The following is a 14,363-nucleotide window of genomic DNA, read 5'->3' on the forward strand; positions in this document are numbered from 1 at the left end:
GAGAAGGTAAAGCACAGCAAGTCACTACTGAAATATTCCAACTCTTGCATTTCACGATAGAAATTCAAAATGAAATTTGAAAAATTAAGACAATGTAACTGTGATATGCTAGTTTTCGTGTGTGTGCATAAGTTTTCGTGTGTGTGTGTGTGTAAGTTTTTGTGCGTGTATTTTAGTGTTTGTGTGTGGGTAAGTTTTTGTGAGTGTGTTTTATTGTTTGTGTGTGATTATGTGTTCGTGTGTGTGTGTAAGTTTTTTTGTGTGTGTGGGTAATTATTTGAGTGTTTGTTTAATTTTTTTTGTGTTTGTGTGTGTGTGTGTGTGTAATTGTGTGTGTGTGTAAGTTTTTGTGTGTGTGTGTGTGTCATTTTTTTAGTGTGTGTGTAAGTTTTGTGTGTGTGTGTGTGTGTATTTTAGTGTTTGTCTAATCTCTTGTGTGTGATTTTGATGTATTGTTTGTTTAATTTGTCGTGTGTGTGATTGGGTATATTTTTCTTTGTGCATTTTAGATATCGTGTGCATGTGTAAGTTTTTTCTTGTTTGTGTTTGTGTGTATTTTTTTAATTTTTTGTGTGTGTGTGATCTATGTTGAGAGTTTTTTCAATTGAGATTTTGTGTGTGTGTAAGTTTTGTGTGTGTTTGTGCGTGTTTAATTTTGCGTGCTTGTGTGTATTTTTTTGTGTGTGTGTGTATGTGTGTGTGTTCAGGTTAGTTTGTGTGTGCATGTAAGTTTTTGAGTGTTTGTTTTAGTTTTTGTATGTGTGTGTGTAATAGTTGTTTTGTCTAATCTATTTGGTTTTTATATAAGTTTTTTGTGTGTTTGTGTTTGTTTGTGTGTGTGTGTGTGTGTGTGTGTGTGTGTAAGTTTTTGTTTTTTTTTGTGTGTGTGTTTAATTTTGTTTGTGTGTCAGTTTGTGTGTGTGTGTGTGTGTGTGTGTGTGTTTTTTTTTGTTTTGGTGTGTGTGTGTGCTTTTGTTTGTGTGTGTGTTTGATTTGGTGTGTGTGTGTATGTTTTCGTTTGGGTGTTTTTTTTATTTTTGTGTGTGTGTGTGTGTGTGTATTTGTTTTTTATTGTTTTTTTTTTTTTTTTTGTTTTCTTTTTTATTTTTTTGTTTTTGTGTGTGTGTGTGTGTGTGTGTAAGTGTTTGTGTGTGTGTAAGTTTTTGAGTGTGTGTGTGTGTTTTAGTGTGTGTTTGTGTGTGTGTAAGTTGTGTGTGTGTGTGTGTGTATAAGTTTTTGTGTGAATGTAAGTTTTTGTGTGAATGTTAGTTTTGGTGTGCATGTGTTTGTTTTTGTGTGTGTTTGTGTGTGTGTGTGTAAGTTTGTGTGTGTGTGTGTGTGTGTGTAATTTTGTGTGTGTGTGTGTGTGTAAGTTTTTTCGTGTGTGTGTATTTTTTAGTGTGTGTGTGTGTAAGTTTTAGTGTGCTTTTTTTATTTTTTGTGTGTGTGTATGTTTTGTCGTGTGTGTGTAATTTTGCGTGTGTGTGTGTTTATTTTTTGTGTATTGGTGTGTGAGTGTTTTTTTTATTTTTTGAGTGTGTTTTTTTTTTAGTGATTGTTTGATTGTTTTTTATTGTGTGTGTGTGTGTGTGTGTGTGTGTGTGTATTTGTTTGTGTGTGTGTTTGTGTAATTTTCATAGTGTGTGTGTATGTTTTTGTTTGTGTGTGTAATTTTTAATGTGTGTGTGTGTGTAATTTTGTTTGTGTGTGCGTAAGTTTTTGTGAGTGTGTGTAAGTTTTTGTGTGTGTGTAAGTTTTTGTGTCGTCTAATGTGAATTTCAACCATTCAGGCTGGTGGACTAAGACCCCAATTCTGAGCTAGTGAATTTCCACCATTAGGGCTGGTGGACTAAGACCCTAATTCTGAGTTAGTGAATTTCCACCTTTCAGGCTGGTGGACTGAGACCCCAATATTGAGATAGTGAATTTCCACCATTCAGGCTGGTGGACTAAGACCCCAATTCTGAGCTAGTGAATTTCCACCGTTCAGGCTGGTGGACTGGGACCCTAATACTGAGCTGGTGGACTAAGACCCTAATTTTCCAACTCTTGCATTTCATGACAGAAATTCAAAATGAACAAGCCTTAAATAGTAAACTAGTCATCCCAAACTATTGGTTTCAGACAACAAACACCAATGATGGACTAAGAATCCTAGCTCTGAAAAGTTCAAATAGCAAACTACACATCCCAAATCGTAATTTTCTGACAACACACACCTATGAGAGTCTATGAAAACTAGCTAATAAAAGCCGGAAATAGCAAATTAACCATCTCAAATCATAAGTTTCAGACAGCACTCACCTAAGAACGGCTAAGAAATCAAGCTCGGAAAAGTCAAAAAATAGCAACCCACACATCCCAAATCATAGGTTTCAGACAACACATACCTATGAAAGACTAAGAAATCTAGCTTAGAAAAGCCCGAAATAGTAATTTATATATCCCAAATCCTAGGTTTCAGACAACACTCACCTATGAACGGCTAAGAAACCTAGCTCATAAAAGCCAAAAATAGCAATCTACTCATCCCAAACTATAGTTTTCCGACTACAACACCTATGAAACGCTAAGAAATACAGCTCGGAAAAGTCAAAAAATAGCAACCCACAAATCCCAAATCATAGGTTTCAGACAACACATACCTATGAAAGACTAAGAAATCTAGCTTAGAAAAGCCCGAAATAGTAATTTACATATCCAAAATCATAGGTTTCAGACAACACTCACCTAAGAACGGCTAAGAAACCTAGCTCAGAAAAGTCGAAAATAGCAAACTAGTCATCCCAAACTATAGGTTTCAGACAACAAACACCTATGAACCGCTAAGAAATCCAGCTCGGAAAATTCAAAAAATAGCAACCCACACATCCCAAATCATAGGTTTCAGACAACACATACCTATGAAAGAATAAGAAATCTAGCTTAGAAAAGCCCGAAATAGTAATTTACATATCCCAAATCCTAGGTTTCAGACAACACTCACCTAAGAACGGCTAAGAAACCTAGCTCAGAAAAGTCAAAAATAGCACACTAGTCATCCCAAACTATAGGTTTCAGACACCAAAAACCTATGAAAGTCTAATAAATTCAGCTCATAAAAGTAAAAAGTAGCAATCCACACATCCCAAATCATAGGTTTCAGACAACACACACCTATGAAAGACTAAGAAATCCCACTCAGAAAAGCCCGAAATAGTAATTTACATATCCCAAATCATAGGTTTCAGACATTATTCACCTATGAAAGACTAAGAAACATTAGCTCATAAGAGCATTAAATAGCGAAACTACTCATCCCTAACTAGATGTTTCAGACAACAACCGCCTATGACGGACTAAGAATCATAGCTCTGAAAAGTTCAAATAGCAATCTACACATCCCAAATCATAAGTTTCAGACAACACACACCTATGAACGGCTAAGAAATCTAGCTCAGAAAAGACAAAAATAGCAAACTACACATCCCAATCATAGGTTTCAGTCAACACACACCTAGGAAAGGCTAATAAATCCAGCTCAGAAAAGTCAAAAATAGCAAACTACGTATCCCAAATCATAGGTTTCAGTCAACACACACCAACGAAAGACTAAGAAACCTAGATCAGAAAAGTCAAAAATAGCGGGCTACTCATCCCAAACTATAGGTTTCAGACAATATTCACCTACGAAATACTAGAAAACCTTAGCTCAGAAAAGCCTGGAATAGCAACCCACACATCCCAAATCATAATTTTCTGACAACACATACCTATGAAAGGCTAAGAAACCTAGCTCAGAAAAGTCGAAAATAGCAAACTACACATCCCAAATCATAGGTTTCAGACATCACACACCTATGAACGGCTAAGAAACCCAACTCAGAAAAGCCCGAAATAGTAATTTACATATCCCAAATCATAAGTTTCAGACAGCATTCACCTACGAAATACTAAGAAACCTTAGCTCAGAAAAGTCTGAAATAGCCAACTACTCATCCCAAACTCGAAGTTTCAGACAACAAACACCTATGAGTGACTAAGAATCCTAGCTATGAAAATTCCAAAAAGCAAACTATACCTCCCAATCATAATTTTCTGAAAGGACACACCTATGAAAGGCTAAGAAATGTAGCTCAGAAAAGTCAAAAATAGCAAATTAACCATCCCAAATCATAGGTTTCAGTCAACACACACCTACGAATGGCTAAGAAATCCTGCTCAGAAAAGCCTGAAATAGCAACCCACACATCCCAAATCATAATGTTCTGACAACACATACCTATGAAAGGCTAAGAAACCTAGCTCAGAAAAGATGAAAATATCAAACTACACATCCCAAATCATAGTTTTCAGACACTACACACCTATGAAAGACTAAGAAATCTAACTTAGAAAAGCCCGAAATAGTAATTTACATATCCCAAATCATAAGTTTCAGACAGCATTCACCTACGAAATACTAGGAAACCTTAGCTCAGAAAAGTCTGAAATAGCCAACTACTCATCCCAAACTCGAAGTTTCAGACAACAAACACCTATGAGTGACTAAGAATCCTAGCTCTGAAAAGTCCAAAAAGCAAACTATACCTCCCAAATCATAATTTTCTGAAAGGACACACATATGATTGGCTAAGAAATCTAGCTCAGAAAAGTCAACAATAGCAAATTAACCATCCCAAATCATAGGTTTCAGTCAACACACACCTACGAATGGCTAAGAAATCTAGCTCAGAAAAGTAAAAAAAATAGCAACCCACACATCCCAAATCATAGGTTTCAGACACCACACACCTACGAAAGACTAAGAAATCCGGTTATGAAAAGTCGGAAATAGCAATTTACATATTCCCAAATCATAGGTTTCAGACAACACTCACCTATGAACGGCTAAGAAACCTAGCTCAGAAAAGTCAAAAATATCAAACTAGTCATCCCAAACTATAGGTTTTAGACAACAAACACCTATGAAAGGCTAAGAAATCCAGCTCAGAAAAGTCAAAAGTAGCAATCCACCCATCCCAAATCATAAGTTTCAGACAACACACACCTATGAAAGACTAAGAAATCCAGGTTAGAACAGTCGAAAATAGCAAACTACACATCCCAAATCATAGGTTTCAGACAACACACATCAATGAAAGACGGGTGCTCGGGGAGAACCTTTGAGGGTCTGTGGGCCCCTTGAGGGTCGGTGGTCCTTTGGGAGCTCGGGGGAACCTTTGGGGACCGGGGGATGGGCTTTGGGGTCCGGGGATGGCTTTGGGGGGTCGGGGGGGGCCTTGGGGGCACCGGGAGGGTCTTTGAGTGCCTGGGGGTCATTTGGGGACCGTTGGAGGGCCTTTGGGACCCCGTTGGTCCTTTGGGAGCTCGATGTGCCTTTGGGGGGCCCGGGGATGGCATTTGGGGGTCTGGGTGGGCCTTTGGGGCGCCGGTGGCCCTTTGGGAGCTTGGGGGGCCTGTGAGGGTCCGGGGGGACAGTTGGGAGCCTGGTGGACATTTGGGGCCTGGGGATGGCATTTGGGGGTCTGGGTGGGCCTTGGGGGGACCGGTGGAGGGCCTTTGGGAGTTAAGGGGGCTTTGAGGACCGGGGGCTTCCTTCGGGGTTGGGGTAGGAGGATTGGAACCCTTTGGGGTTGGGTTAGAGGACCTCACAACACTGTTCAAATGAAACTTGTGTATTATAACGAGCACACTCAAAACCTCCTCCAAAATCTCTTCAAAAATCATCTTTTAAAATGTCTCTATCTGTTTCGCTGAAATAGTTCCATAACCTGTCTAAAACAGTTTCGCCCAAATAATCACTAAACGTAAATTCAGCGTGTTCCGTTGTTATTGGTACCTCTGTGCTAATGCATTTCAAATTAATATAAAACCTTCTCGCGTGCGAAAATAATTCATCGCTCAGATGTTTCTTGCCTAATTGTTTCCATGGCCTGTGGTTATTAATATCCTGTGGAGTTCGACCAAAAGAGTTGTTCCCGAGGCAAAGACATTAATGATATGGATCTATTCCTGGAGAAATGTTTCTAGGCGGAAATTTTTAAAGTCTGACAGATGATGTCATTGATTGATTGATCTGTCAAGAAGGGGACATTAATTTGTTGTTTCTAAGGGGAATTATTGATTCACGATAGGTGAATTGAGGTCGACAGCACAGGTGTTCCAAGATCGATGTTGTTGTAAGTGCACGCTCTCAGCGAATGTCAAGGTCGATGTTGTTGTTGCGAAATTTAGGTCATTGACCCCATTAACCACGTGTTCTCCCTATTGACTCTATGCCCATATATGGTGTGGGTACAGTATTCTATGCCCATATATGGTGTGGGTACGGGAGCTCATGAGGCCTCTCTACTGACAACTTCCATGCCTTCTCAAGACCAGAACATAATTTGCACTTTACTGAAAATATAATATATTTAATATATTTCCACTTCGTTTTTACTCTTTTAAAATGATTCTACTAAATATATCAAGGGGGAATTCTTCCCTTTACACTCCAATTACAGTGCGAGTGTCTGGTGCCATTTTTAAGAGTAATAAGAGATTGGGGGTTAAGCAGCTCTTCTCTCAAACCCATTCATTTTCCAAACGCATGCAGTCAAAATTTTGATACAGCCATCTTGTTCAACATAGTAGAACGGTCCAGCAACTATGTCTTAAAGGTTATTAGGCATTTCAACCCCCACAATTATGCAATTGGTTCATTTTACTTTAAAACTAAATGCTGCTCTAAAATAAATCAAAAGGTATTGTGTTAAATGGTTGCCAATAAGACACCTCAGCAATATATCAAGAACGACTGGGGGTATTAAGTTGAAACTTTAGGGGATACTAGTATTACTACTTCTGTCCTTACAATTTAAATAAATAAGAAGAGTGTAAGTGTATCCAGGTTGTCAAAGAGCATAGATAGAATCTTTTGGGAATGATATTAAGTTTATTTTTCAGGTCAACTTCAGAAGCTATAAATTCAAATTAAAAAATACTGTTTGTGTCAGGATTATAAACTGTTGAAAAATTTTCTCCAACATACAAATAGCATTCCATACTATGGATTCTTATAGAAGAAAACTAAAAAGATACAGGCCTACAAATTTTTTCCCATGAAAAAGACTATGTCAATAAAAAAGGAACAGAAATTAAGTAAAAAACTTTTCCTTAAGACAAGTTTTTCAAAGAAAAGTAAAAAGCTCCATTAAGCCAAGAATGAGCAAAAATAAAGTCAAATAATCTTTCAAGCGTAAAACTACTACAAAGCACTATTAATAAATAAATAAACAGCTGGAAATTTGTTCACCTTTCTTACTTTCAAAAATGAAAAATTATCAAAACCTTAACGAAGAAATGTCAGTATATGTCGTTTCTTAATTGACACTTTGTGAATATGTCATTCACTTAATTGACAATCCACGGTCATCTGTTTGTTTGTTTTTTCAGTAAAGCGCAAATTTTTTTCTGGTCTTGAGAAGGCATAGGGGTTATCAGCCCTACTCATCTTAATTTTTGCTCATTTTGAGTTTGACTTTTTACTGTAATTTCTGTTCGTTTTTATTTTCATTTATTTTTTTTATTATGATTTGTGGTAGTTTTACGCTTGGAAGATTATTTGACTTTCTTTTTGCTCATTCTTGGCTTAATGGAGCTCTTTAATTCTCTTTGAAAAACTTGTCTTGTGAAAACGTTTTTTTATAAATTAATAGAAGAAGAAGTCACGTATAATTTCCATTTATGTGAATAAGAATATTCGTCCACCCAAAATTATGTAGTAAAATTATTAAAAACTTGTTCATCAGAATTACTGTTAATACAAAATTCTAAGGCTGTCTAATGGCTTGAGTAGGTCTTCATATCAGGTCTTTTTTGGCCAAGGTCTCATTAGGTCTCTTTAGGCAAACTAGCCTAGTTTGTATAGGCCATTGCAAAACTACAATTAACCTTAGCTTTTACTGCTTCAGGCGAGCCGTCAGCTAACTCTAAGCTAGTGGTTGCTCCCTTTAAACCTGACGAAAATGTAAGCATTGACGAGCCATTTTCACTTGAGCAGTGGCTAGACCGCAACAGTCAAAAGCTTAGAAATGGTAAGCTTGATTTGTTCCAGGGAAAATATCACAGCGATATATTTGTATATGGAGCTGGGGAGGATGAAGTTGTCAACGAAGACGCAGACACTTTTATATGGGCTCTTGTAAGTTCTAGTTTTTTGTTTTATTACTATTATTATTATTATTATTAGAGAGAGAGAGAGAGAGAGAGAGAGAAAGTGTGTGTGAGAGAGAGAGAGAGAGAGAGAGAGAGAGAGAGAGAGAGAGAGAGAGAGAGAGAGAGAGCGAGAGAGAGAGAGAGAGCGAGAGAGAGAGAGAGAGAGAGTGAGAGAGAGAGAGAGAAACCCACTAATGACAAACAAAAATATTGACAAAATACATATTCAGTGCTACAAGTTACAAAAAATTACTCTGTCCTTAGGGACTTCAATGAGGTCTGTTTTAGACTCTATTCTCATTTTTATTACTCAAAGTGTTTCAAAAGTATTTATGTTTTCAATCAGGTAAATAAATTGTAGTAAATTAAATTTATTGCAAGGGAAGTTGCAGGTTTAAATTTAAATGGCTCAAAACTTTAAGAAAATTGGTTCAAAATTAAATGGATCATTAAACGCCCATTTTATCATTTGGCTGTAGCTTTTAACTAAGCTGCGACAGCTAAAGTCCAATCTATGCCAAGTATTTTTTAAAATTTTAAGCTAAGAATGAAAAAGCTTGAAAACATAATGGTGGAATCCCTCCGAATAAAAATAGCCCTTCTGCATTCATGGAGCTTCATTAGAAAAAAGGCAGCTCAGGTTTAACTTATCATCACATTAAGCCATGATACCATATAAAACTAAAAAAAAATTACATTTTCATTAGAAAATAACTGCTACAAAACACATTATTAAAGTTACTGTAGTGTTAAAATTTGAAACTTTTACCCAGCTATCAGGCTGGGAAAAGGGTATTTTTTAGAGGTGTTTGCATTTAGAAAACACAGAAGTGTAATTTTTAAATTTTTGTAATTATTTTTTTTAACTTGTTTTTTGGTGCTTAGTAAATGCCTCAAAAAAAATAAAATACCAAAAAATAAATAAAATGGTAACTTAAAATATAAATTGCTTGCTATATTATCCTTAAATTGATCATAAATCTTTTTTTTTACTTAATTTATGATCGTTTTACAAATAATGCCAAGAAAACCATCTTTCGTTCATGGAAACTTCCTTCTCCCAACATAAACTTCCTCAAAAAAATTCCTCTCACGTAAAATGTACCCCGAAAAATTTACCCGGACAATACTATTCTCCCTTAAAACTTCCGTTTTTTTTTAGATTCCGTCTTAAAAAAATATCCTTACCATTTGAAAATGAAATTACCATTTGAAAATATCCTTACCATTTGAAAATGACTTTACTTTATGATCGTTTTTCAAATTATGTCAGATATCTTCCCTCTTTGGAATTTTTTTTTGGAATTCCCCAACCTCCAGTGAAAAGTTGCTCCCGTGAAAAATTCCTCAAGGAAAATTTCTCCCACAGAAAAATCCTCCTTCCGTGAAAAACACCTTCAGATAATCTCAACCCCACTGAATATTTTTCTTGAACATCTCCACATGTTAAATTTAATCGACAAAGACCAAGCAAGACAAATAGATATAATTTCAAAAAGATATTCTGGCAAATTCCCCTAGATTGACATTTCTCCTAGAAATCCCACCCCCGGAAGCTTACCTAGCTATAAAAATTTTCATTGTAGTAAATCCCAAGCAGAAAATCCCTCCCGCCAAAAGGATATCTGTATACATCCCAATGACAAATACTATGCGTAAACAATGGTTAAATTTTTTAGCTTGCAGCCCTTTTCCCAGAGCCTTTGGGGGGTCATGTTATCTCCGAAGGTATAGTCGTCAGATCTTTCAGCCATGATGATCAAAATGACTGTCTAAAATTTTTATCATACGACTTCGGTAGAAAAATTGATGTGAGTGAGGGGGCCAGCTTCCCTCCATTTTATTTGTTACTTAAAAAGGGCACTAGAACTTTAAACTTCCGATCAAACAATACCTCTCCCGATCTTCTAGAATAACCGTTCGATACAATAACCCGTACGAAAAAGAAAGAAAAGACATAACACAAAAGTTACGGCCCCTTTATCAGGCCCGTATCTTAATGGGTAACATTAAAATTAATGTTTTAGTTAATGAATTAGCATAAAAATCCGACTTTTTTTTATGTATCTCTTGTTACCGGAACTCTGCTTTTTAGAGTTTCGATTACTATTCAGCCGTGTCACTCCATACTTACAGTTCGTTACCACAAACTGTTTGATAAAACTATTCGTGAAGCTTTAATTTTTTCAGTAAAATATATATATATATATATATATATATATATATATATATATATATATATATATATATATATATATATATATATATATATATATTAAAAAGTTAAGTTACCAAGTTTATAGTAACAATTTGTCCTATGTACCTGAAGTTTTCTCTCCATAAGTTGTTTGAAGGAAGAACGGGACGGAGAATTTGTTGATTCTCTATACTATTTACAGATAATTTTACAACTAATCAGTGCATGTGGTTTGATTGTAAGTTTTTAGCCTAATATGATTTTTATTCTATTCTTCCTGGGAACACCCGTAAAATAACTTAAAATAGGGTTTTTTCAGACTTTTCTTGGAGTCAGAATATTAGAATTCGTGCGTAATGTATGAATATTTCTCTTTTCAATATATATGATGCTCGCCTTAAAAGCTTTCCTTTCTTGCAATTTTTGACAGGTGAGAGCAATTTTTAGTACTAAATTTACCATTAGACACGAGATCCTATGAGACTTAAGTAACATTTCTAATTCTGATAATTATTAATTTTCTCGCGTGGGTTATCCATCCTTGATGTTGCTGGAGAAGCGACTCGTATTCTAGAAGCTGACGACACAGGTTACATTCGCAAAGGTCATCGCTACAAAATCACCAGAGAAGATGGCGCTAGAGTCTTACAGATAGTAATGCCTTATGAACGAAACTGAACTACATACCGTTGACATGCAACGTTGCTTCTCTTTTTCTCTGGCTGCTTTTTGGTGTTTGTATTGTGGTTAACCTTTAAAAATAAACTAATGCTTTGAATTTGTGTATACTGAAAATGTTAGCATTTTTGGGCGGAAAATTTAATCATATTACAAATGTGATTTCAATGTAACGATGTAATAATAATTAAGCGAAATTGAAATTTAGTCTCAGAAGCAAAAACGGTTATATGTAAGACTGTTAGGTATTGTGACTGGAAGAATCTAGGGTCCTTTTCACCACGTCCATGTCAAACAAGGTGCGAACACCGAAACAATAGACCGAGGACACCCAGTGCTACATCCTAAAATCTGTGATTGAGATCTAGCTTATTTTTATGTCAAAATATTACCGTATTTTCTTCAGAGAGCTGCTCAAAGATAATCTCAGCATAGAGACTCTATGAGGTTCGGCATTTTATATGCTATATTTAAACACTGGTGTATGAGCAAGGCAGTTGACCCACTAGCAAATGGAGAGTGGGCTGACAAAATTATTAACTTAATTTTTGAACAATAATACTAGCTTAATTTAAAATATGCACATAAATATAATAAATAAATTTCGATTAATATTTATCCCCATTTAATAATGGAGCCAGTGTACGATCACAAAACTATTGCACCAATATTTTAACTAACTATAATTAACTGATGCTGCTGTTTTTGCAATTCCAATTCCGTGTAATCGTCATATCGTAGTATCGTAGTATCGTCACTTTAAACGTCAAATCGTAGTTAAATTCCCTGAAATGTTATTATTTTACTGAATTCCTAGAAGAGATAGAAAGTAAATTGATAAATCAATTTTTTGCACTAAACGAAGTACAGGGCAAAATAAACAACTGGATTTATTAATAACTGAATTAAGAACTGGATGAATTAATAACTGAATTAAGGTGTATTTATTAGCTCAGAGACAAACTTATGTGGAACGAAAACAATCAAAATATAAAAAAAAACTAATAAAAACTAAATGAAGAGAAAGATCTTAAAAACCACAATGAAGAGAAAGGTGGGAACAAACATAGAGACATGGGGAATAGATAAGAAAGTGTAATAAAGCTTAGAAGAGATTAGAAACTAGAAAAAAGAAAATACAACAGATTTGCAATTCTTTAAAATTAGATAAAAAATAATTCAATTAAATATTGAGACGTTTTTAAAAATTGATTTGGGATCTTTCACAATTTACACAATTTGTTTAATGGTTTTTAATAGGAAAATTAGTAAAGTTTTTTTTGTTAAGAATTAGTTTTTGGATTTTATTTAAGTTTTAGACGAAAGGTGAACATCCAGTCAAACGGTTTGGATAAAAGAAAAGTTTTGTGTTAACAATTTTAATAATAGTTTTACAATAAGATTTTGAGTAGAAGGGGAGGGAGATAACTATTGGACGGATTGATGATCTGAAAAGTTGGGCCGAACCCTGATGGGCCTGAAATAGCTCTTACGAAAGTACTAATAAAACTTTAGCGTATAGAGCGAGGCATTGACTAGGGAACGAACCTAATCATATACGTAATATTTTCTGTTCGTTTTAAGTTTTGATGTTAAAAAGTTTTTCAGTCGAAAACTTGTTTTTTTTATTTAATTTCCGATTGTTTTTTTTAAGTAATGCTGGGAAATCTGGCACCCCCTTCATAAAAATGTCCCTTCCTCCATGAAAACTCCCTCCATGGAAAGATCCTCCCACGTAACCCCAGACCCCCCCCCAACTACCATAAGAAATCCCCGTGAAAACGTCTGTATGCATCCCAATAACCAATACTATGCGTAAACATTGGACAAACTTCATAGCTTGCAGCCCTTTTCGAGGGGACTGTGGGGTTTTAGTCATCCCCAAAAACATTTTTATAATATTTTTCGACCATGCTTAACAAAATGGCTATCTCAAATTTTGATCGGGTGACTCTGGGAAACAATGAGCAGGGGAGGGGGCCTTGTTACTATCCATTTTCTTGGTCACTTAAAAAGGGCACTAGAACTTTTAATTTCCGTTCGAATAAGCCCTCTCGCGATATTATAGGACCACTGGGTCGAGACGATCACCCCTAGGGGAAAACAAATAAACACGCATCCGTGATCTTTCTTCTTGCAAAAAATGCAAAATTTCACATTTTTAATATAGAAGCTTAAAACATCTACGGTAGGGTTCTCTGACATGCTGAATCTGATGGTATGATTTCCATTTAGGTTCTATGAGTTTTAAGGGGTGTTTCCCCCTTTTTTCTAAAATAGGCACATTTTCTAACTTTTAATGGGTATGATTTTGATGAAACTTATATATTTGAAATCAGCATAAAAATCTGATTCTTTTGATGTATTTATTGGTATCAAAGTTCTGTTTCTTAGAGTTTTGGTTACTATTGAGCCGGGTTGCTCCTTACTTACAGTTCGTTACCACGAACTTTTTAAAAAAAATGAAGACACAGTTACAGCATAATCGAATAATATTTTTTAAACTATAAAAAATAACAATATAGCGGTTCAGCATGCGTCAGTATTAAAAAATCTGTACAAAAAGGGAATCAGGGGTTCGGCCCAACTTTTCAGATCATCAATCCATCCAATAGTAATCTCCCTCCCCTTCTACTCAAAATCTCATTGTAAAACTATTATTAAAATTCTTAACACAAAACTTTTCTTATCCAAACCGTTTGACTGAATATTCACCTTTCGTCTAAAATTTAAATAAAATCCAAAAAGTAATTCTTAACAAAAAAAACTTTACTATTGTTCCGATTAAAAACCATTAAAGAAATTGTGTTAATTGTTAAAGAACCCAAATCAATTTTTAAAAACGACAGTTATTGCGAATTCAGAACCAAATAGCGGTATGACGAGCTTCATACTGCTATGCTGTAGTGAGAATTAGAATTTGTAATAGTATCTGAATAATAACTGTATTATCTGAATATCTGAATAATAACTGTAGTATCTGTAATAGTAACTGAATCACTTCTTCGGACAATTAAATCGTTGTTATAGCCCAATTAAAATTTATTATTAAATAGCCCAATTAAAATTTTACCACCATTGTCTAAACTCTTAGAGATCATTTCAAAATTTTAATTGTAATACGATTATTAAAAGGAGATAAATCTAATGTAAATAACAGTCACCCAATTAGAAATATATTATCATTGTCCAAATTCTTGGAGAATATTTCAAAATGATTGGCTTTTACTTTTTTAGCTTTTTTTTAATTGGATATCAATTTCAACTTCTAGCAGGTTATTCAACAGAACAAGTTGTGGCAGGTCTT

General features: G+C 35.1%; 2 protein-coding genes across 2 annotated transcripts in view; one reads left to right on the forward strand and one right to left on the reverse strand.

The window, feature by feature from the left end:
* Positions 1-11,156, forward strand: part of LOC148948262 (3-hydroxyanthranilate 3,4-dioxygenase-like) — a 32,892-nt gene extending 21,736 nt beyond the window's left edge. Inside the window, exons 5-6 of the mRNA XM_089093846.1 lie at positions 7,938-8,167; positions 10,904-11,156. Coding sequence (XP_088949972.1) covers positions 7,938-8,167; positions 10,904-11,056 — 383 coding nt within the window. The 3' untranslated portion in view covers positions 11,057-11,156. The remainder of the gene's footprint in view (positions 1-7,937; positions 8,168-10,903) is intronic.
* The window catches only part of LOC148948260 (uncharacterized), a 390,778-nt gene that overhangs the window by 346,763 nt on the left and 29,652 nt on the right, over positions 1-14,363 (reverse strand). The gene's annotated exons all lie outside the window — the stretch shown is intronic.

This window comes from Artemia sp. Qi Xiang Cuo, chromosome 9 (assembly GCF_049724085.1).
Source record: "Artemia sp. Qi Xiang Cuo chromosome 9, ASM4972408v1, whole genome shotgun sequence".
Taxonomy (NCBI): Eukaryota; Metazoa; Arthropoda; class Branchiopoda; order Anostraca; family Artemiidae; genus Artemia; species Artemia sp. Qi Xiang Cuo.